This window comes from Bos grunniens, chromosome 12 (genome assembly GCF_055505025.1).
Source record: "Bos grunniens cultivar Pamir isolate PY7600 chromosome 12, Bosgru_T2T1.0, whole genome shotgun sequence".
Lineage (NCBI taxonomy): Eukaryota > Metazoa > Chordata > Mammalia > Artiodactyla > Bovidae > Bos > Bos grunniens.
The window spans coordinates 28,789,703-28,813,764 of NC_141176.1; the positions used below are offsets into that span (position 1 = coordinate 28,789,703).

Consider the following 24,062-nt stretch of genomic DNA (forward strand, 5'->3'; position numbering starts at 1 on the left):
GCTGATAACCTGAAGACATCTGAGGATGCAAATGCAGGTAGAAGAACTCAAGAAGCTTAACTATGTGGGGTGGTTTAAAAGAGCCAGTGAGTAGCTCCCATCATTTTAAGTCATTTAAGATGTAACTATAGACCGGTATAGTAATGATAACTTATTTACAGTGATAACACACGGAAAGCAAAAGTTTGTTAAAAACTTCTAAGATCATCAACCATTTTCCAGTGAGTGAAATTGTTGTGTCTGTCAAATAGCTAAGTTGTGTATGGTTTGTGCTGAAAAATTCGGGCAACAAAGATGCACACATTTTGTTGCTGTCAGTGCTTTCTACTTGCATAAATGATGAGCTTAAAATAAATCCACAGTTTTAAATGTATGAAGTTTAAAATTTATGCTTATGAGACCAGTTTTGAAAGTTTTATTCTTAGAGGGCATGATTCTTTTTTCTTAATCTCATGTTTGAAAAGAATTTTCAATTTAGTTACTGTATTCATTTTAAAACAACAGCTGTGACTGTTAAATATGTCAAACATGTTAAGAACTTGAAAAGTTGTAGCAAATCAGGGCTGTCTTAACAATGCCAGCTACTAATGAGGTTTACTAAGTAGGTGTAAGTTTGTGATTTGAAAGGCTATTAGTATCCTTTTTATGCCTAGTATAGGGATGAATTCTTACTTTAATCATGTTAATTTCTAATAAGAAAATAAAGCTAGAGAATATGTAGGAAAATCAGTTTTGAAAGTTTATCTTGGTGTTTTGGAATGTTTATAAGATTGTGCATGGATATCACAAATAACATTTCAGTCTTAGGACAAGAAGTAAAATTAAACAGGCTTACCTAATGCATTTTTCTTTTCCTATAGTTTTCAGAAAGTCATTTAGTTTTAGTATTTAAACCATTGTATTTTAAATCTGTCAGGCCTTTTGTAGGGGTATGTGAAAAGACTTCTTTTGCAAAGCAATATTTCTCTGTTCCATATATTCACATTCCATAATAAATGAACATTTTAAGTAGGAAAATTTTCTGATAATAACACTTTTTGCTGTGTTTTTGTTGTTATTATTGCGAACTTCTGGGATTTTTGTTAGTTTTACTTTTTCCCTACTGACTATTGGCTTAGCTGCTTTTGTAGCCTGAAATTTCTTTGATATGAATAGTCCCAGCAAGAGGTATTGTTCATAATTACACATTACTAGAGCTTGTTCTGTATCCACGGAAGTTCTCCCTTTTGTATATGGTCTGTGCTTAGGATAATGTGAGCAGGATTAGTCAGGTAATAATAGTGATGTTGGAATCCATTAATTCTTGTATCTCATGACAAATTACATGGTCATGATGAGTGGGGGAGCAATATTTGCATAGTGTTTTTAAGATGCAAACTTTAAATGCCAGAGACCTCTACCACCCACCAGATGTTTAGGGAAAATATTTAAATCTCATTGTCTCTATAGATTGGTGTGGTTAATAGTAAATTTCTTCTAGGGTCATTATGACAGTTATTAAATAAGGTAGTACATGGAAAGCATGTACAGTAAGCACAATGAGGAAGACTATTGATATGATTTATGGTTAATAACTGAGTAAGAAGAGTCATTTGAGACGCGAAGAATAGCAAAAAGAAAAAGAAGCACCCTGACCCTTTTTCCTGGAAGATTCCAGACTTCTGAATTCTCTCTGCCTGGGTTAATTGTACATTTTCAGGTTCTGAGCCACTATCATAGGGACATATGTTCATCTTCAACCGTGGAAGCATTAATACATCTCAGTTGAGGCTGCGAGAGTGTTTTTCAGCTTAAGCAGGGTGAAAAATGAGGATTTACTCTGATTACAAAATTAAATATTTCACTTCCCACATATTTGTGTAAGTCACCAACCTGTGACTCAGAGAAAAGCAACAGCCTCCACCGTTTATCTCGTGGTAAAATTTTCATTCAACAGCAGCTCTAAATCACAAGCACTGTGCTAGGGACTGAGGGAGCAGCTGGGAGCAAAATGGACAAAACTTCACAAGAAGTCAAAGAAGACAAGTCAGTTATACTGTCTGTTAGATGGAAATAAGTGCTGAGGAGAAAAAGGAAGAGACTAAGGAGGGCCTGGCCTGGGGTAGGGGTGTTTGGGTTGAGGGTTGGGAGGGAGGGGTGGCTGCCATTTTAAATACAGGGACAGGATAGGCCTTACCTGAGAAGTGATATTTAAGCACCTTAGTTTTCCTAATTTTGGTTTAAACAGCTATTAAGGGAATTTTTAAACAACATATAGTCCAAGCCTATGTTTTTCAGTGTTTTATTATGATGATATAACAAAATAAATTATATTTTTCTTTGTGAATAGTGGGTGTTTGTGAAGTAATGCCATTAGTATAAATTGTTGTTCATTAGCAGTGAAAATGAACCGCAAGTATTTTTAAAAAAGAACTAGAACTGCCAAAATCTTGGCAATTAAATTAGATTTGTAACAGAGAGGAGAAATGTAATTGATAGAATTGGAGTTAGTATCTTAGAATATTGAACTCATTTGCCTTATTAATCATGGATTTTATGCATGCAGTAGTGTGATCTTGTCAAGGGAAAATAAAAAGACTTTTCTGTATTTGAAGCAATCCCTTTGCTGTAATGAGAATTTACTTGAAAAGGTGTTAGAAGATTTGGAAATTAGCTACTTCCCTTGGAGAATTTAACTTTCAGGCAAATGTTATTTTAATCTGATATATCTTAAAATATATGCTGCTTTATATCGATACGTTTTTAAAGAATTTGACTAAGGGTGGACATAACAAAATCAATGTACTTAAAAAAAATTAGGTTTTAATTTTGAGAACTTGCAGTTATTATTGGCAGTAATAAAAGCATGTCAAGAATTATCTCAAAGTGAAATCTTTGAGATAGAAAATGGAAATAGGAAAATTAATTTAATATACTATACTATAATTTGAATTGGAATTATTCTTGTTCATGACTATTGAAAATATAGAGAAATCACCAAATAGTAAAATAGCTTTTTTTTAAGAAGACAGTTATTAACAGTAATTGCTGAGTCTTACTAGCTAGAACTGAGTTTGCACACAGGCTTTTTTGTGTGTTTGTGGGGGGTGGATTAGATTTATGTTTATTAGTTCAAATATGTTCAGTAAATCCATAAATGGATTTGTAATTCTAGAGTAAGGCTTAAATATTGAGAAAGCACTTTTGTATGTTTTTTCTCTTTGCTTTGCCTAATTTGTTTACTGAAGAAAGCCTTTATTTTTCTACTACAAAAGTAGTACATCTTCAGTGTAGGAAATTCTGGACATACAGAAAATGAAAAATACAATGAAATCAACCTCCATAGTTCACCACCATTAGTATTTTGCATATTCCTGTGTTTTTAAACATATATGTGCATATTTAAAAATATGTAAATATGCAAATACATCAGACCTTTATCATTGTGAGATTTGTAATTTTGACAGCTGTATAGCATAATTTATTGTTTTTACACACAATAGTTCATACCTCTTAATCCTCTACTCCTATATTGCCTCTCCCCCTTCCCATTGCCTCTCCCCCTTCCCTCTCCCTACTGGTAACCTTTAATTTGTTCTCTGTATCTTGATTCTGCTTCTTTGGTTATATTCACTTGTTTGTTTTATTTTTTAGATTCCCCATGTAAGTGATGCCATACAGTGTTTGTCTTTTTCTTTCTGACTTATTTCAGTTAGTATAAGTCTCTCCAAATCCATTCATGTTGCTACAAATGGCAAAATTTTATTCATTTTTTATGGCTGAGTAGTATTCCACTGTGTGTGTGTGTGTGTGTGTGTGTGTGTGTGTGTGTGTATGCAGTATGTCCCTGACATTTGAATGGGCTCTGTTCTGAGAGTGCATTCATAAGTCCATTTAGTTTGTAAGTCCAACAAAGTTAGCCCAAGAACCCCACTAACACAATTGACTATATAGTACTGTACTGTAATAGGTTTATATTTCTCACACAGTAATACAGTAAAACAAAAAATTTTAATCTTACACTAACTTGAAAAGATTAGTAGTACAGTACAATAGCTGGCATATAGGGGCTGCCGTTAAGTGAACAGGCAAGAAGTGTTATTGACTGGAGAAAAGAGGGTAGGAGGAAGATGTTCGAGCTGAAGGAGCATCAGCGATAGGAGATGGCGGGCAAGGTGGGATTGATGGAACGCACATATGCATCTTCTAAAGTTTGCAACTTGGAGGTTCATGTGCAGGGGACTCACTGTATATAGCACATTGTCTTTATCCATTCATCCGTTAATAACACTTAGATTGCTTCCATATCTTGGCAACTGTAAATAATCCTGCCATGAATGTTGGAGTGCATGTATTGAATTAGTGTTTCTGGTTTTTTTTGTTGGTACATGACCAGGAGTGGAATTGCTGAGTCATGTGGTAGTTTTAGTTTTTTGAGGAATCTTCATACTGTTTTCCATGGTGGCTACACCAGTTTACATTCCCACCAACCAGTGTACCAAAGTTCCTTTTTTTCCACAGCATTGCCAGTGTTTGTTACTTCTGTCCTTTTTGATGGTAGCCATTCTGACAGGTGTAAGGTGATATCTCATTGTGGTTTTGATTTGCATTTCCCTCATGGTTAGTAATACGGAGCATCTTTTCAGGTGCCTATTGGCCTTTGCATGTTCTCTTGGGGAAAATGTTTATTCAGTTCAGCTCATTATTAAATTAGATTATTTATTTTTTATATTGAGTTATGTGAACTGTTTATATATGTTGAATATTAACATCCCTTATCAGTCATATCGTTTGCAAATATTTTCTCCCAATTCAGTAGGTTATCATTCAGTTTTATTGATGGTTTCCTTTGCTGAGCAAAAGCTTTTAAGTCTAATTGGGTCCTACTTGTTTATTTTTGCTTTTATTTCCTTTGCTTCAGGAGACAGATACAAAAATATATTGCTACCATATGTCAAAGAGTATTTGCCTTTGTTTTCCTTTAGGAATTTTATGGTTTTCTAGTCTTACATTTAGATCTTTAATCTATTTTGAATTTATGTTTGTATATGGTGTTAAAAAATGTTCTAGTTTCATTCTTTTGCATGTAGCCCTCCAGTTTTCTCAGCACCACTTAATGAAGAGATTGGCTTTTTCTCCATTGTATATCCTTGCCTCTTTTGTCATAGATTAATGGACTATAAATGTGTGGGTTTAAGGGATTTCCAGTTTCTGGTAATGTAAATTGGAGGAAGAACCCAAAGAAATCTTCAAAGCGATAGGAGTGCAAATTATAGGTTTTTGTGACTTTTAAGCAAAACCTTATGGTTATCCTGCCTAAACTGGATTTTATAACAATTGTTTAGTACTTCATCTTTATTGGGTCATTTATTTAAATTTAATTTTTTATAGAAACTTCTGTTCTTGTACTCATTCTACTGATTGACATAATGTTTAATCAAACTACATAACTGTAGTACAATTATGATTATTAGTGTAAACAGACTTGGGGGTAAATTCCTCTGACTCCTTGTAAATATGCAGCTCTAAATAATAGGAGGAGAAAGGTATGGTTGTACTAGAAAAGAGCCATCTAGCTGCAAACATTTTGTGTCATTGGTATTAGTTATTCTTTTCTGCAGAGGCAATGGAAGGAATCTGTCAGTTAGGTAGAGGTCATTTAAGGGCATCCATATTAATCTTTACAACTCTGCAAGAAGGTAATGTTATCTCTGTTTCAGAAGGGAGACCTGGTTTGCTCAAGATCCCCCTTCTACCTTATTAATAAATCAAGACTAGAACCTGGACCTGGATTATTTCAACAACAGTCATTCCATAAAGCTGTGAGACCTCTCTTTTTTTTAACTGAGTTTTACTTCATGGGTTGCCCATGCTTCATAAATTTAGTATCTAGACTTCTGCAATAAGTAATAATCTTCCCGGCTCCCTTAATTATTTTCCTCATGAAGAACATGAAGCAATAACTTTTTTCTCCCCCAGCTTTGGCTATATCTGGATGTTCTCTCACCTTTGTCTTCAGGTCACAATTCACTTGGTCAGGTTAACTTTCCCCTGAGCAAACATTATCTTTCTGATTCTTAAAAGGTACACTCCATCCCTACCCAGGAGCTTGAATTCTAAGCCATTATCTAAAAGCTAAATCTTATTTTCAGAGATATGTCACCATTTGTTCTTGTCTTATTTCTTCCATTCTTTTTGAAAGCTACAGCTCATTCCTCCAACTCTCCTGATTTCTTCTCCATAACTAACTTATATTTCATGATGCTTCTTTTCTTTTAATGGTGCCATTCATCCCTAAATAAATCAGCATGAGTGCAACATAGGTTTGATGAGCCTTTTACACTTTATAAATAAATGTGTATACTGACTAGGCACATGTAGTGCATATACATTCTTGAAGAAGTTATCCCCACCATTACCACTTCTCTTATCTCCCACATGCTTCACAAGTCCCTGTTACTGGTTTGTGTTTCTTTCCAGAAGGCCTGTTCCAAGTACTGGGACAAGTGTGGTCACTATACAGGTTTGAACCAGAACAGGTCTCTGACACACTTCCTTGTACAGTTAGTCTGATTTTCATACTTCTGGGCTTTGTATTTTTAATAAAAATCCCAGTCCTTAAGACTCCTTGGATTAAGTTTTAGCAAACTGCTCTAATAAATTGCCTGATCTGTCAGATTTTAATAGTCTTTTAAGCCACCTCTTTCTTTCATGATCCATGTTAAATTCTCTGCAGGTATCATGAGTTTTCATCATTGGTAGGTTTCTACTATCTTTTCTCTAATTAGATATCAGATTGTTCAGTTAGGTTGCTCAGTCGTGTCCGACTCTTTGTGACCCCATGGACTACAGCACGCTAGGCTTCCCTGTCCATCATCAACTCCCAGAGATTACTCAAACTCATGTCCATTGAGTTGGTGATGGTGTCCAACCATTTCGTCCTCTGTTGACTCCTGCCTTCAATCTTTCCCAGCATCAGGGTCTTTTCCAGTGAGTCAGTTCTTGGCATCAGATGGCCAAAGTATTAGAGTTTCAGCTTCAACATCAGTCCTTCCAATGAATATTCAGGACTGTTTCCTTTAGGATGAACTGGTTGGATCTCCTTGCAGTCCAAGGGACTGTCAAGAGTCTTCTCCAACACCACAGTTCAAAAGCATCAATTCTTTGGCGCTCAGCTTTCTTTATAGTCCAACTCTCACATCCATACATGACTACTGGAAAAACCATAGCCTTGACTAGATGGACCTTTGTTGGCTAAGTAATGTCTCTGCTTTTTAAAATGCTGTCCAGGTTAGTCATAGCTTTATTATCAGATTATAATTCATTTAAAAAAACATAGGAACTCATGAGGAATATTAGAGAAACGCTTATCTTTTCTGCTTTCTATAGGGACAGATTAATTTGCTGATTAAGACTCTGAGCTGGAATTTGAGGCAACTGACTCAGCAGCACTCCCTCCAAATCCATACCTTGCACAGATTTCTTTGTATCAGCAAATGGCTTCTTCATCCTTTGAGTTGTTCTGGCCAAATCTTTGCAGTCATTATCTTTTTTCTTACTCTCTAACCAATTGATTTTCAACTCTTACATGTCTTTCCTTCAAAATATGTCCAGAATAGGATTACTGACTCTACCCCATGACAAATGAATTAACTCCAGGAGGAGCCCCTGTGTTCATCAGCCTATCTGAATTATAAGCCATCTACTCTGGTCTTTCCATTTCTCATATAAAATCTTGAAATAAAGTGATTAGCAAGATGGTTCCTGCTTCACACTACCTTGTCTCACTTTCTGTTGTTCTTTATTTGCTTTGATAACAGAGAAAAAAAAAGTCTCAAGACAGTGTTAGGTTAGTGATAGCATGAGTTAAGACCAAAGAACTGCTTCGAAGAAAAGGACTCAACTCTTAACCAGCTGGGTATCTCTGTGTTTATGGACATGTGAGAATTTAAAGATGAGAGGAGGAGAAAGAGAAGCAAAGTGTTTTTGTAAAATTCTCTTTTTAAGTTGACGGGCAATTTTGTATAATGGGTAAAGAATATAGAATGGAGAGCCAGTGAGCCTTGGTCTGAATCCTGCCAGTAGCCATGTGACCTTGGGATTTTTTTCCCCTGGCTTTATTGAGAAATAATGACATCAGTTCAGTTCAGTCGCTCAGTCATGTCCGACTCTTTGCGACCCCATGAATCGCAGCATGCCAGGCCTCCCTGTCCATCACCAACTCCCGGAGTTCACTCAAACTCACGTCCATCGAGTCGGTAATGCCATCCAGCCATCTCATCCTCTGTTGTCCCCTTCTCCTCATGCCCCCAATCTCTCCCAGCATCCAAGTCTTTTCTAACGAGTCAACTCTTCGCATCTGGTATATCTGAGGTTATTGATATTTCTCCTGGCAGTCTTGGTTCCAGCTTGTTCTTCTTCCAGCCCAGTGTTTCTCATGATGTACTCTGCATATAAGTTAAATAAGCAGGGTGACAATATACAGCCTTGACGTACTCCTTTCCTATTTGGAACCAGTCTGTTGTCCCATGTCCAGTTCTAACTGTTGCTTCCTGACCTGCATGTAGGTTTCTCAAGAGGCAGATCAGGTGGTCTGGTACTCCCATCTCTTGAAGAATTTTCTACAGTTTATTGTGATCCACACAGTCAAAGGCTTTGGCATAGTCAATCAGTTCAGTTCAGTTCAGTCGCTCAGTCGTGTCCGACTCTTTGCGACCCCATGAATCGCAGCACGCCAGGCCTCCCTGTCCATCACCAACTCCCAGAGTTCACCCAGACTCAAGTCCATCGAGTCCATGATGCCATCCAGCCATCTCATCCTCTGTCGTCCCCTTCTCCTCCTGCCCTCAATCCCTCCCAGCATCAGAGTCTTTTCCAATGAGTCAACTCTTCTCATGGGGTGGCCAAAGTACTGGAGTTTCAGCTTTCGCATCATTCCTTCCAAAGAAATCCCAGGGCTCATCTCCTTCAGAATGGACTGGTTGGATCTCCTTGCAGTCCAAGGGACTCTCAAGAGTCTTCTCCAACACCACAGTTCAAAAGCATCAATTCTTCGGCGCTCAGCCTTCTTCACAGTCGAACTCTCACATCGATACATGACCACAGGAAAAACCATAGCCTTGACTTGACGAACCTTTGTTGGCAAAGTAATGTTTCTGCTTTTGAATATGCTATCTAGGTTGGTCATAACTTTCCTTCCAAGGAGTAAGCATCTTTTAATTTCATGGCTGCAGTCACCATCTGCAGTGATTTTGGAGCCCAAAAAAATAACATCTGACACTGTTTCCACCGTTTCCCCATCTATTTCCCATTAAGTGATGGGACCAGATGCCATGATCTTCGTTTTCTGAATGTTGAGCGTTAAGCCAACTTTTTCACTCTCCACTTTTACCTTCATCAAGAGGCTTTTGAGTTCCTCTTCACTTTGTGCCATAAGCGTGGTGTCATCTGCATATCTGAGGTTATTGATATTTCTCCCAGCAATCTTGATTCCAGCTTGTGCTTCTTCCAGTCCAGCATTTCTCATGATGTACTCTGCATATAAGTTAAATAAGCAGGGTGACAATATACAGCCTTGACGTACTCCTTTTCCTATTTGGAACCAGTCTGTTGTCCCATGTCCAATTCTAACTGTTGCTTCCTGACCTGCATACAAATTTCTCAAGAGGCAGATCAGATGGTCTGGTATTCCCATCTCTTTCAGAATTTTCCACAGTTTATTGTGATCCACACAGTCAAAGGCTTTGGCATAGTCAATAAAGCAGAAATAGATGTTTTTCTGGAACTCTCTTGCTTTTTCCATGATCCAGCGGATGTTGGCAATTTGATCTCTGGTTCCTCTGCCTTTTCTAAAACCAGCTTGAACATCTGGAAGTTCACGGTTCACATATTGCTGAAGCCTGGCTTGGAGAATTTTGAGCATTACTTTATTAGCGTGTGAGATGAGTGCAATTGTGCGATAGTTTGAGCATTCTTTGGCATTGCGTTTCTTTGGGATTGGAATGAAAACTGACCTTTTCCAGTCCTGTGGCCACTGCTGAATTTTCCAAATTTGCTGGCATATTGAGTGCAGCACTTTCATAGCATCATCTTTCAGGATTTGGAATAGCTTAACTGGAATTCCATCACCTCCACTAGCTTTGTTCATAGTGATGCTTTCTAAGGCCCACTTGACTTCACATTCCAGGATCTCTGGCTCTAGGTCAGTCATCACACCATTGTGATTATCTGGGTCGTGAAGATCTTTTTTGTACGGTTCTTCTGTGTATTCTTGCCATCTCTTCTTAATATATTCTGCTTCTGTAAGGTCCCTACCATTTCTTTTCTTTATCGAGCCCGTCTTTGCATGAAATGTTCCCTTGGTATTTCTAATTTTCTTGAAGAGATCTCTAGTCTTTCCCATTCTGTTGTTTTCTTCTATTTCTTTGCATTGATCGCTGAAGAAGGCTTTCTTATCTCTTCTTGCTATTCTTTGAAACTCTGCATTCAGATGCTTATATCTTTCCTTTTCTCCTTTGCTTTTCACTTCTCTTCTTTTCATAGCTATTTGTAAGGCCTCCCCAGACAGCCATTTTGTTTTTTTGCATTTCTTTTCCATGGGGATGGTCTTGATCCCTGTCTCCTGTACAGTGTCACGAACCTCCATCTATAGTTCATCAGGCACTCTATCTATCAGATCTAGTCCCTTAAATCTATTTCTCACTTCCACTGTATAATCATAAGGAATTTGATTTAGGTCATACCTGAATGGTCTAGTGGTTTTCCCTACTTTTTTCAATTTAAGTCTTAATTTGGCAATAAGGAGTTCATGATCTGAGCCGCAGTCAGCTCCTGGTCTTGTTTTTGCTGACTGTATAGAGCTTCTCCATCTTTGGCGTCAAAGAATATAGTCAATCTGATTTCGGTGTTGACCATCTGGTGTTGTCCATGTATAGAGTCTTCTCTTGTTTTGTTGGAAGACAGAATGATCTCTTTTCATTTCCAAGGCAAACCATTCAGTATCACATTAATCCAAGTCTATGCTCCAACCAGTAACGCTGAAGAAGCTGACGTTGAACAGTTCTATGAAGACCTACAAGACCTTTTAGAACTAACACCCAAAAAAGATGTCCTTTTTATTATAGGGGACTGGAATGCAAAAGTAGGAAGTCAAGAAACACCTGGAGTAACAGGCAAATTTGGCCTTGGAATACGGAATGAAGCAGGGCAAAGACTAATAGAGTTTTGCTGAGAAAATGCACTGGCATAGTCAATATATCACTTTAAATTTAAGATGTACAATAAGATGATTCCATTTACATACATTGTGAAATGATTACCACAATAGGTTTAGTTAACATCCATCAACTCGTGTAGATGCAAAAAGATGAAAAAAATTTCTCTCTTTGTGGTGAGAACTCCTAGAATCTCCTCTCTTAACAACTTTCCTATGAATCATATAGCAACTATAGTTACCGTTTTACTATGTTAAATCCCCAGTGCTTACTTATTGAATAACTGTAAGTTTGTACCTTTTGATCACTTTCCTCCAATTCTGCCCAACCCCAATCCCCACCTCTGATAACCACAAATCTAACCTCTTTTTCTATGAGTTTTTCCTGTTCATTTTGTATTAGAGTCTACATAGAAGTGAGATCATACAGTATTTGTCTTTCCTTGTCTGACTGATTTCAATTACCATAAAGTCTTAAAGGTTCATCCATGTTGTCACAAATAGTAGAATTTCCTCATTTTTTATGACTGAATAATAGTCCATTGTATATGCCACAACTTCTTTATCCATTCATCTATTGATGGGCACTTGTTTCCATGTAATGCTTCTGTGAACATGGGGTACAGATATCTCTTTGAATTAGTGTTTTTATTTCCTTTGGATATTTTCCCAGAAGTGGAATTGCTGGGTCACATGATAGTTCTATTTTTAACTTTTTGAAGATCCTCGATGCTATTTTCTATTGTGGCTGCAGTACAGAAAATCCTGAAGTTTCTCTTTGTTTCAGTTGCCTTTTTGAGATGGGAGTAAAACTGGCATTTGCCTTATTACATATGGTTGTTATGAAGAAGATTAGGTAAGTTTGTACATATAAAGGAGTTAAATAATCTTAATACAGAGTAAGTGTGCATTAAGTAGCTTTTTTTTTTTTTAAAGAAAAAAAACAGTTTTCAAAGTAGCATTGTGGACCTTAGAATTCCTGGTGGCATAAGGAGGTCTAAAAATTTTTGTGATGAACTATATATAGGAACCCAGTTCCTTAGTTTAGAGTTCTCCTTCCTTGTGCAGTAGAAAACTGTTTAAAGGGACAGTGGCTACACATTAAGTGCATTCAGCTCCACAAAGTCACAAGGCCTGGAGTGAATCTTAAGTCCATTTAGTCCAATAAATAAAGCAACAGCAAACACTCATTCTTTTATACCATTTAGTCCAATAAATAAAGCAACAACAAACTCGACTCATTCTTTTCCTCTTTGCCCTACAACAAGATGGTGCATGTTTGGACGAAGACAGTGGAGTTTGTTTTCAGAACAGCAGACCTGTCTGCAGTATGTATTTTACAACTGACTGCACCTTGGACTTCAACTAGACCTTTCATTGGAGTCTGCTAGAACTGACCATGAAGGAGAGTTCTGCCAAAATTGCCATTCTTTACTCCTCATCCTTTTTATAGAAACCCCATCTTAACTGCTTGTCAGAATTTGCTGTCCTTAATGTTCTTTTTTATGTTAAAATTTTTTTTTTAAATGAAGAATAGTTGATTTACAATCTTAATGTTCTTTCTAAACCAACATCAAGGAATATGTAAACAAAGGCAGCAGCAATTAGTTAACAACGAATGAGGTATTCAGGGGTCTTGCCTATTGAAAATTGCCCAGCAACATGGGATGGAATAAATCAGGCTAGAGGCTGGGGTAGTTTTAATAAGCTCTTCTGTCCAACGCCCAACCAATTTGACTGATTTCTCTTTTCCTCATTATCTTTCTCTACTTCAGTATTTGTTTGCTTGTCTAATTGTTTATTTTCCGTTCCTCTTCCTGGGATTTTTTTCCCTCAGCTACGTCTGTTGTCCTTCCTCCACTACATTTTAACTCTATCTGTACATTGTGGAAGAGAAGATAACCAAACCTTTATATTTTAAATTAGAATATTTCCTAAGTCCTCTGTTTTTCCCTCAGGATCTAAGATTGCTTTTAATTAAGGGACACTGTGAACTTTTAGTGTGCTTGATGTGAACACTACTGCTCATTTGGGTAGAAAAATTTTCACTTGAAACTGTCCCTGCCATTGTAGGATAGTTAACACCCCTGACTATAGTGCCAAGTGCCAGTGACCCAAAAATGCCTTCCCACATTTCCACACACCCCACAGAGCAGTGGTGGAGCCTCTGATTTAGAACCACTGCTTACTAACCTATTAGAAGCATATCATCCCAATACTGAATTTGGCTGCTCATCATCAGCTGTTCTTTACAATTTGATGGAGCATCTTAGTTGGCAAAATTTTTATGACTAGAGAAAATCTACTACTTGAGCCATTAAAGCTGTGTCATTTAGACTGTATCTGTCACTTTTCAAAATTCAAGATGTTGGGAAAAGTAAGTTGTTTATTGGTGTTTTGCAGTGCTTAGTCACTCAGTCATGTCTGATTCTTTGTAACCCCATGGACTATATCCCATCAGGCTCCTCTGTCCATGGGGATTCTCCAGAAGAATACTGGAGTGGGTTGCCATGCCCTTCTCCAGGGGATCTTCCTTACCCAGGGATCGAACCCAGGTCTCCCTCGTTGGAGGCGGATTCTTTACCATCTGAGTTACCAGGGAAGCTATACACACACACACACACACACACACACACACACTTCATATATATATATACACACTTCATATATATATATAAACTTCATATATATATGTATACTTCATATATATATATATTGAGTATCTTAAGGAAAACATTAGATTTTCCTAAAGTTACTTGTTTATGAAATGAGTTGTAAGTTTCTCAAAGTGTATTCATTTTTAATTTAGAGGATTAAAGTTTATAGCTCAGTCAGTAAAGAACCTGCTTGCAGTGCAGGAGACGCGGGTTCGATCCCTGGGTCGGAAAGATTCCCTGGAGAAAGAAATGGCAACCCACTCCAGTATTCTTGCCTGGAAAAGCCTATGGACAGAGGAGCCTGATGGGCTACAGTCCATGGGGTTGCAATAGTCGGACATGACTTAGTGACTAAACCACCACCATAGTACAAAGTGCACACACACTTTAGACTCTCTTGTACTAATGATTTGTAAATCTGCACATTGAGTATAATGTTTTAGTTTATATTGTTATACAAGTAATTAAGTTATAATTTTCTTTTTATATTTCAGAGAAAGAGATTTGAAGAAAACTGGGCACAGGTTCAGCAAAGCCAGGAAGAGAAACAGAAAAAGAAGTAAAAAGCAGAACAGTCATAATAAAATCATGGAGGAAAACTCATTTGAAACCTTAAATTATCTTACACCAGGAGATCAGGACCCATCTCAGAGTGAAGAGGAAGACTTAGAAGAGACCAAAAGGGAATCAGAGTGTTCCTTAACTGTTAGTCTGAGAAATGAAGTGGGAGATTTTTTGAATGTCCATAAGGATAAAAGACAGGAAGACATAAATTCTGAAAACAGTTTGCCAGATGTTATGTCTGTTGTTGAGTTGGACAGTCCACCAAAGAATTACCTCCCTAAAGATAATGATGACTTGTTTCTAAGTTTGTCATTGATGCCAAATGAAAGTTCTGTTTCTCATCCAACAGTGACTCAAAATATTTCCTGTGTAGCAAGTGATGACTGTTCTGTTACAGAGGTAGAAAAGCGTATTGAAAATAGGAGTATCATGACATTAAACACCCAGGACAAATTTGCTGAAGCCCCATGCTTATTTATGCAGAAGGGAGAGATGGTAGATGAGAGTCTCCTGAATGAAACAAGTCTGTGCCATCAATATACATCTGGAACATCAGATAAAGCTTTAAGAAAGGAACAAGCAGTAAATACAACTAAAAACAATAATTGGGCTTTTTTCTCAAATGATTTGTCTGATGGTGATTTACAGTTGGGCTCTGATAGACAACCCTATTTTGGTAGCTGGCCTGAGGGGCCTCATAAGTTTATATGTGAACAGAGACCAAAGAAAGATAGACGGCAAAAGCTGGCTCATCCTGACAGCAGGGGGCAGTTGATCAAATTGATCTCCACTTCGGAAGGGCCGGGAGACAGTCCAGAAACATTGATAGAAGAGAAGCTATCGATAGAAAATGAAGACTTGTCATCTCCAACTGAGAATATAGATTCTGTCATAGAAACAGAGACAAATATCTTTGAAAGCCAGATCTTTAAACTGGATATCCTGAAGAGTACCTTACATTCAACAGAGAATAAAAAGAGGCAGAAAAGGATTTTCAGTCTGGCACCAAACTTTAACTTACTGGGACAGAGTCATACCAATGTAAAAGAAATGGGGAAATGTGACTTGTTAACAGAAAGCCAAGGACTAAAAATTATTTTGGAAGAAGAAAAAGATGAAATTTCAGAAATAAATAATGAAGAGAATAAGCAACACATTATGACCTTCGATTATCATCCGTCATGGTTTTACTTTGACATTTACTTTGACATTGTCAAAGATTCTCTTCTAAATGTTGGTGGACAATTTTATTCTCATTACCTGCTATTTAATAGAGTAAGGCATTCTGTGTATTTTTACAGAAACCCCATTCCTTCTCTTATGCTACACTATCCATCTAGCTTTTGGAAGATATCTTTTTCAGGCAAGAAACTGTTTTCGACTTTCAACTCTCAGAGAAGAGTAGATGATAAACTAAATGATGTAAGGTTTACTTCTTCAGAAATTTTAAGTAGCCAGCCTGATACTTTGTACTCTTCTAGTGTCACCTCTGATCCTCACTCCTTAAATCAAAGTTTTGTTGAAAAGCTAAAGACATGGGAAGAACCTAGGCCTTTATCGTTCCTACAAACTCAGGATAACCAAGATTTAACAAGCCCTGACTACTTTGATTCTCTTGAGCTACCATTATCACAGGAGTTTGCCTTTCAACTAGTAAAGCTTTTTGGATCTCCTGGAGTTCCAGTGGGTAAATTGAGTTTATTTGGTACAAATAAAAAGTCCAGTTTAATATATGTGAGTAATTTTTGAGGTGTTTCTACCTCATGTTAGTGATTTCTTACAGTTAACTGATCTTGCGATGCTTTTCAGAGATGGAAGTGGAGGATGTATAGCAAATGGTGCTTGATGGAGTCAAGCCCCAAGTCCCACTGCCAGATCGACCAGTAGTCTGAAATGTCTTTGAGCATGTTGAATACTTGGACTCTCAATTTAAACAGACAGTAGGAAGAATGAAGAATGAGACAGGCTAACAGTGATTGGTAACAAATAGAGATGGACTGCTTTATTTTTGGAAAAATCTTTCTGCTTTCTACATTTCCCTTGTTTAGCATATGACCCTTTCTCATTCACAGTTGGGCTTGTAGATATGAGAATAGTAAAATGATGGACAATGAAAATTAAGTGATGAAAAAAATACCTGAAATCAGTTTTAATTTTTAAAGACTGTCTGAGAAGGGTAGTGAAAAGAAGGTTAGGAAGGAGTCTGACTGGTTGACTTTTTTTAATATTATAAGTAATATTGTTATAACATTATAAGTAAATATTCTAAGTAAATTTCCTCTAAATAATATGCCTATTTAAGATACTGAATATCTTAAAAAGTAAATGAACATATCCCAATTTTTCCTTGTCTGTAAGTCAGTTGCACATGTTAATGATTTCTTGTAATTATATGTCCCCTTGCTTGGGGACAGAAGCTGTAAGAGCTAAGAAGTAAAGCTCCAGTCCCTGCATCCAATATCTTCCTGATAGTCTTTTTCTTCTGCACCTACCATTGAGCCTGTGATTCTCTCACACTTTAACTTCCAGTGGTTTTTACTTTGCTCCTGAACTTCTGCTGTTTTCCATGTATTTGGTTAAATCAGCTCAGACCCAAGATTGGTTAAATCTCAGAGTCTGAGGACTGACAACTATCAACCTGTTCTGGTGTCATTCTTACCATTTTTATAAACTTTATGAACAACCACATCGTTACGGTTTGCTGCCATTTTCTATCTTCCTAGATGCACCAAAGAAACATACCAATTTAAAAAGTTAAATTGCATTTGCTTTTAAGCCAGGAATCTTATTCCAAAGTTCATATTCTGAAATTATATGCATAATTCTTTGTGTCGTTTTGTGCCATTTTTCTGGGAGAAAGTCCTTAGATTTTATCAGGTTCTCAGGGATGACTGTGACCCCAAAATGTTAATAATCACTGCCTTAGATCAGCACCAGAAAGCATGAAGGCACTAGTGGGAAAAGATTCTAAACCTCCTCCCCTGAATGCACAATACCATCATAATCAACAATAATGATCCAGCATCCATTAATTAAGCTTTGGAAAGCTTTTTAGAGGAAATAGACCTCATTCATCAAGTAGCTTACCTTCTAAATGGGGAGACAAGACTAACACAAAACAAATTATTGTGCATAGAAAATATAAATGATAAACTTATGAATATTTTACGAGTGAGGTTAGCTGTGCCAAAGGGATTGTAGAAGAGAATATGGGGTTGTGGTTTTGTCTGGGATGGCTCCAAATGGGAGTGAATTGTAAACTGTGCTTATATCATACAAATGTGACTTAAAAGAAAAACAGAGGGAAAGAATTTTACATTTGGAAATAGTGTATGCTTGAAAAATTCCTGCCTGGCTAATCCCATGGACAGAGGAGCCTGTCAGGCTGCAGTCAATGAGGTCACAGAAATAGGATCTCTTTGTGAAATGAGGTCTGAGCACGAGCACAAGATGCTTAAAAAAGGAAAGGAGAAAACTCTTAAGTGGAGGCTGTAAACCAATTCGTTTATAGCCGAAGGTCGAAGGAGCAAAGCTCTGGCATATCTACGGCCTTGTCAATAAGACAGGGAACTTGGATTCTATTATTAGGAAGTCTGTAGAAATTGTATTGTTGGAGAAGACTCTTGAGAGTCCCATGGACTGCAAGGAGATCCAACCAGTCCATTCTAAAGGAGATCAGTCCTGGGTGTTCTTTGGAAGGAATGATGCTAAAGCTGAAACTCCAGTACTTTGGCCATCTCATGCGAAGAGTTGACTCATTGGAAAAGACTCTGATGCTGGGAGGGATTAGGGGGCAGGAGGAAAAGGGGACGACAGAGGATAAGATGGCTGGATGGCATCACGGACTCGATGGACGTGAGTCCGTGATGCCATCCAGCCATCTTATCCTCTGTCGTGTGAGTCTGGGTGAACTCCGGGAGTTGGTGATGGACAGGGAGGCCTGGCGTGCTGCGATTCATGGGGTCGCAAAGAGTCGGACACGACTGAGCGACTGAACTGAACTGAACCGAACTGAGACACAGTAGGATTATATAGTAACCATATACAGACCTGAAGAAACCAAGCTACTCGTGTTGCTAGGGATGTGCAAGTATAGGAAGAATATCTTGTATGGTTTAATTTGGCTGATTTGTTTAGATCAATGTGTGGACTTGCTTATGAGTATCTTAATTGTGAGGATTTTCCCCCCCATACACTCTTACGTGGAAGGAGCAATTTGCAAGAAGACTGAACTTGCTGTGCTTGCAATATTCTATACAATGTCTCAGGAAAGGATGCCTGCCTAAATTTTATGCCCTGTGACAGTACCTGCTGCTGATGTGCATATATTTGTATTTACACGAGAATATGAACTAAGATACACATCACTTTACATATATACCTAAGCATTTTTATTGAGTCTGGGTAGCGTTTGCTAATAGGAATCTGAGACAAACTAATTCCTGCTTTAGCTGTCACTGAAATAGCTTCAAAACCAGGCTTTTATCATTATGGAGGTCTAGATATCATGTTTGCATATCTTCATATTCAGGGTAAAACTATGTGTGACAGGAGAGATGAAATTTGTTCTCTTCCCCCCGACCCCCAGAATCTTTGTTGCCAGAAGACTGTGTGGTTCCCCTCGACCGGAAGACACTAAAGATGATCTACCTACAGTGGAAGGCGTCAGTAGAGGTATATTTTTATGCTTTCAAAGATCTCTAACTGGTTTCTCTTTTTTTATTATTAATTTTTAATGCAATTTGTAAAAGTTACTTTCCATTTATAGTTATTAGAAAATACTGTCTATACTCCTTGTGTTGTATAATACATTCTTTTTAAAATAATTTTATTTATTTATGGATGTATTTTTGGCTGCTTTGGGTCTTTGTTGCTGCACGTGGACTTTTTAGTTTCTCAGAGCAGGGCCTACTTTTAGGTTGCAGTGTGTGGGTTCTCATTGCCATGGCTTCTCTTGTTTCAGAGCCTATAGGCTCTAGAGCACAGGCTCAGGAGTTGTGGCACACAGGCTTAGCTGCTCTGCGGCATGTGGAATCTTCCTGGTCCAGGGGCCCAAGCCCATGTCCCCTGCATCAGCAGGTGGATTTCCAACCACTGGACCCCCAGGGGAGTCTGTATAATACATTCTTGAGCTTATCTTACACCCAGTGGTTTGTACCTCCCACTGTTCCACCCTTATATTGCCCCTGCCTCCCATAACCACTAGTTTTTTCTCTGTATCTGAATCTGCTGCTTTTTTGTTTTATTAATTAGTTTGTTGTATTTTTAGGTTCCACATATGATGTTTATAGTATTTGTCTTTTCCTTTCTGATTTATTTCTTAGCATAATGCCCTCTAACTGGTTTCTTAAAAAAAAAGAAATCCTGTTCATCAAATGTAACATGAAGAGCTACATCCCTTGTATTAGAGAAAGGATGTATGTGAATGGTTGGATAACCTATGCATGTTTCTTTCAATTAGTCCCAGAGAAAAAGTTGCATTTAACTCCCTAACGTTGTTGTAGTGTAGGCTGGTATAAGGGTCAACTGTGGGTGACTCAGGTGCCTGTTTTAGGAGAGTCATTTATTTTTCTTTACATCTTTTTCTTCTGTCCACCCCTCAATCTTGTTATAATAGAGTAACAGCTACAAATTAGATTCATATTTACTTAACTTGGAAGCACCTCATTATTGGTACTCTGGTGGCCCATGATGGTTCTGACAGGCTATTAATTTCCCAGGCAGCTGGAGGAGGACTGGCTGAGAAGGTTAGAAAGGTAACGGAGACTCTGGAAAAGCCAGTCCTCTGTATCATGTAATGAGGAGAGGCTGGAATTCTGTTTACCTTAGTTGGTAGTTACTTAAATGTGCCCAAGGGCCATGCTAGAGGTACATTTTGAAATAAATAGTAAAATCAAGGTTTAGGGAACCATTATAGAATTATATGTTCAGGATAGTAGGTATTTCTTATCTTTTCATGTAAACACAGCTATGGGAAAAGTAGATTCATTTGTGTGCTCAGGTAGTAAAACCAAATACATTTTTTAAAAATTTCTTTTTTCTCCTCATTTGCATGGTGACCTTGTTGCTACCTAAATACATACACACACACACACACAAACGCATGGATACTTTAAATGTTTAAACTGACATTTGTGTTTATTAGGTTTCTTTCTCATTTGGGGAGTGTTCCTAGTGAGTTAAATGATGGTGTAAAAACTTAACCCCAGTGCCCTATAATTAATCATTATTATTATATGTATTTTAATTATAATTTCTAGAAAAGACAGAAGAAGATTGGTTAAAAAAAATGAGAATTCCTTGAACTGTAAGTACTACTTATTCTGGAGACCTGTATATGATCAGAAGGAAATGGATGTTGACATTATTTGGTTGTAATAGCTCATATGTACAATTGAAGAGTAAATATAAAAAATGTAGTCTGTTCCCATAGCAACCCTGTGTGCTGTTCACATGTGATGTTTTTATTTCCTTTAAATGTAGATCTTTTTGTGAAATACAACAAAGCTTAGATTGTTGCTACCAAATTTATTTTCCAACTTTATTTGTTAGAATATATTTTAGAGCATTCTGTCAATACATAGTTTATGATGAATTCTCTTCCCCATCGCCCCCCTGACAGATTGATATATGATGAGGGCTGGGAATTAGGGATATAGGTTATATTTAAATATTAAAAGATTCTCTAGGAAAAGAGGTAAAATATGTAGACAAATGCATGTTATATTTTAAACTTGACACAAACTGACATTAAAATAAACACATTGCACTTTTTTTTCAAATACCTAAATTATGAGATAAACACAGCTGCTACTATTTCAGTATATATCTGCATTTGATAAGAATTGAATATACTCTGCATTAACCATATGTTTTCTCTTTTCATTATAACTCTTATTTCTAAGAGTATTCTGTGTTTCCATTTCTCAGCTAACTCAGAAACGCACATATACCCAGTAAAAATATTTCTGTTTGTTTTAAATAAGGTTCTGCTGAAAGAAGGGGAAAGGCTAAAGATTTGGGAGAAGAGATTAGATATTTAAAGGACCCACAATGGCAATCCACTCCATTGTTCTTGCCTGGAGAATCCCAGGGATGGAGAAGCCTGGTGGGCTGCCGTCTGTGGGGTGGCACAGAGTCGGACACAACTGAAGCGACTTAGCAGCAGCAAAAAATGTGGGATAGATAGAGGAGGCGAGGAGATTCCAGAGAAAGGACTTGAACAAATTCATTCATTTGTTCAGCAAATGTTTATTGAGTTGCCTCAGTTTAGACATTTTTCTACACACCGAGGATGTAGCAGTGAAAACTGGCCTCATGGAGCTTATGTGAGGATTGAAGTTAGGAAGTGAGTGTTTACCTTTCCCCTCTGTGTGACAGCAGGATAAACAGCACACAGTAAGCATGGGCATATTTGGCAGTGGCTAATTCGGCAGGTCTTTTCTATATGCTGATTTTGTGTCAAGGACACTTTATGAACCATACTTTTGACTTTTGTGTTCATCTTTTACATTCATGCTAAACTGACTGCCCTCTGTGAACCTCATAGAGCAGACATCTCTAATTATTAGTCTTCTCTTGTTGGGGAATTTTATGAGTGCTGTAGCTATGTACAGGATTTTTATAATTGTAATGATAATGGGCCTTTTGGTTTTGTCTTTGGCATAATGATCAGTGGGCCTCAAGTGGTAAACAGAAATTTAAAAAGAAGGAAATAGCAAGAGAATGTGGTTGGCTCTTGGAGCCTCAAATCCTCTTCCTGCTGGTGGCCAGAGTATTTATACTGCCTCACTCCTTTAAGGAGGTAGGGCAGCCTGCTGGAAAGAGAATGGGGATTCCCATCTTGAAGTTCCTGCCGACCGGGTATGTGACCTTAAACAAATTGTCTTCTCAAAGCTGCAATTTTTTCACCTGAAAAAAAGAAAAAAAAAAAAAACTGGTTTATGATACTCATCTGTCATGGGGATATTAAATGAGGATTAAATGAAATAAATTGTGCAAAGTTTTTGAAAAATAATAGGCTCTTAATAAGGGTTAATTCCCTTCCCCTGAGTATCTTTGTTGGTTGCAGCTTTGATTTGAAGTGCTCCTGGCAGAGCAATGTATTGACTTAATAAACTTGTTAACACATTTGCATGAATTAAGTGTATTTATTTTTAACTTTACAGTGTAAAAAGCTGGATCATCAGGGAATGGGACATAGACCAGGTTTTGATTTAGAAACAGAAGGTTGGGCAGAATCCAGAGGACAGGCTCTTGAATGAAGCAAGACCAGGCAGGGTGTGGGAGCTGTGGGGACAGTGTGAAATTCTGGATGCTAGTTGTAGGGGTGTGTAAATAGTCATGAGCTTGGGAAACTGACAACAAACTCCATTCTTGTCACCATTCTGTCTGGACTTGTCTGGGCTTGTGTTTGTTTGCAGTTGAATTCTCCATCTTCCAGGTACTGTTGAAGATCCTGATCATCAAGAAAGAGAGCTCAGTGCCAACCCGAAGGATAATGTAGAGTGATATAGTCATTGGACTGAAATTGGTTTGAATAATCTGTTCAACTATTCTGATCAGTTTCCTGAATACTAATAAAAAACTCAGCAAAAGAGGTAATAACTTGAATAATTTATTATCTAATTTTGAAGATACTTGCCCTATTTTATTTCATGAAGAAAATAAGACCCAGGAAACTTGAGTAGATTATTTTAAAAACTGCATTGGAATAGAAGGATAGGCCCCTTTACCCAAATGTGGGTCAATGATTCCATTTGTAGAATTTCAAATCCAGAAAGCTCTGAAAACCAAAAGTTGTTTTGTTTTGTTTCTTAAATGTCTGGCATTAAAACTAAGTTGGCAGCAAAATTTGACCTGAACAGTCAGGTTAGTTGTACTCCTTATTTACCCCAGTTAGTGTGACTTTTCAGAAATTTCACTGGAGAAATATTAATGTGTTTAATTACCAGGGGTGCCCTAGACCTCACTCAGAACTTTCTGAATTCTGAAACAATTCTTACCTCAAGGATTTTGGTTAGGGATTGTGGGACTTGCACTATACTACAGTAACTATTATTTTTATTATTGCTATTATTTTAGTTTAATTGTACTTAACAGATTTCAAATGTGAAAATTCATATTTGAAAAACAAGGTGTGATTTCTCATTATCCAACATGTAGGCATTTATGTAATCCCTATTTTCAGAAAGGGAGCATTGCCTACCTTATCTTACCTTCTACTCTTCTCATCCTGTTTTATCTTCTCCAGGGAATAAACCTCCAGGCTTCTCTAGAGGGCCGGCAGCTGCCTGTCTGTGGATGTTTGTTTCTTAAACAGACTTTTAACTGACTTTCCTATTTAGAGCCCCACCTCTAGCCCTGAATTTTCCAGTTGCTGAAATTTTAGGGGTTATGCAGAGTAAACGGTATTTCTTCTTGGCTTTCTATAATTCAAGTTTTGTTTCTTAATTGTTTTTCCAAATTAGTTAACACTAGGCCTTTTGCTTTCCAGTTTTTAATTATTTTGTTGCTGTGATCTTTTTTCTTACAGTTTATATTAATACTTAAAAATAATAATCATATCCCCATTCTCCTAATGCTCCCCCCACCCCCCAAAAAAAGCCTCTACATTCTCCTGGGGTTTCAATGAGAGAGTGGAAGCTAAC

General features: G+C 37.4%; 1 protein-coding gene across 14 annotated transcripts in view; it reads left to right on the forward strand.

The window, feature by feature from the left end:
* Positions 1 to 23,016, forward strand: part of N4BP2L2 (NEDD4 binding protein 2 like 2) — a 61,711-nt gene extending 38,695 nt beyond the window's left edge. For 9 of the 14 annotated variants that reach the window (XM_086329440.1, XM_086329447.1, XM_086329442.1 and 6 more), the window contains 4 exons: positions 14,343 to 16,099; positions 19,001 to 19,086; positions 20,673 to 20,719; positions 22,856 to 23,016. In XM_086329440.1, coding sequence (XP_086185566.1) covers positions 14,343 to 16,099; positions 19,001 to 19,086; positions 20,673 to 20,696 — 1,867 coding nt within the window. In that variant the 3' untranslated portion in view covers positions 20,697 to 20,719; positions 22,856 to 23,016. Of the gene's footprint in view, positions 1 to 14,342; positions 16,100 to 19,000; positions 19,087 to 20,672; positions 20,720 to 22,835 lie in introns of those variants that run through there. The other 5 variants (XR_015138114.1, XM_086329452.1, XR_015138113.1 and 2 more) reach the window with 4 other exon arrangements.
* The last annotated feature ends 1,046 nt before the right edge of the window (positions 23,017 to 24,062 follow it).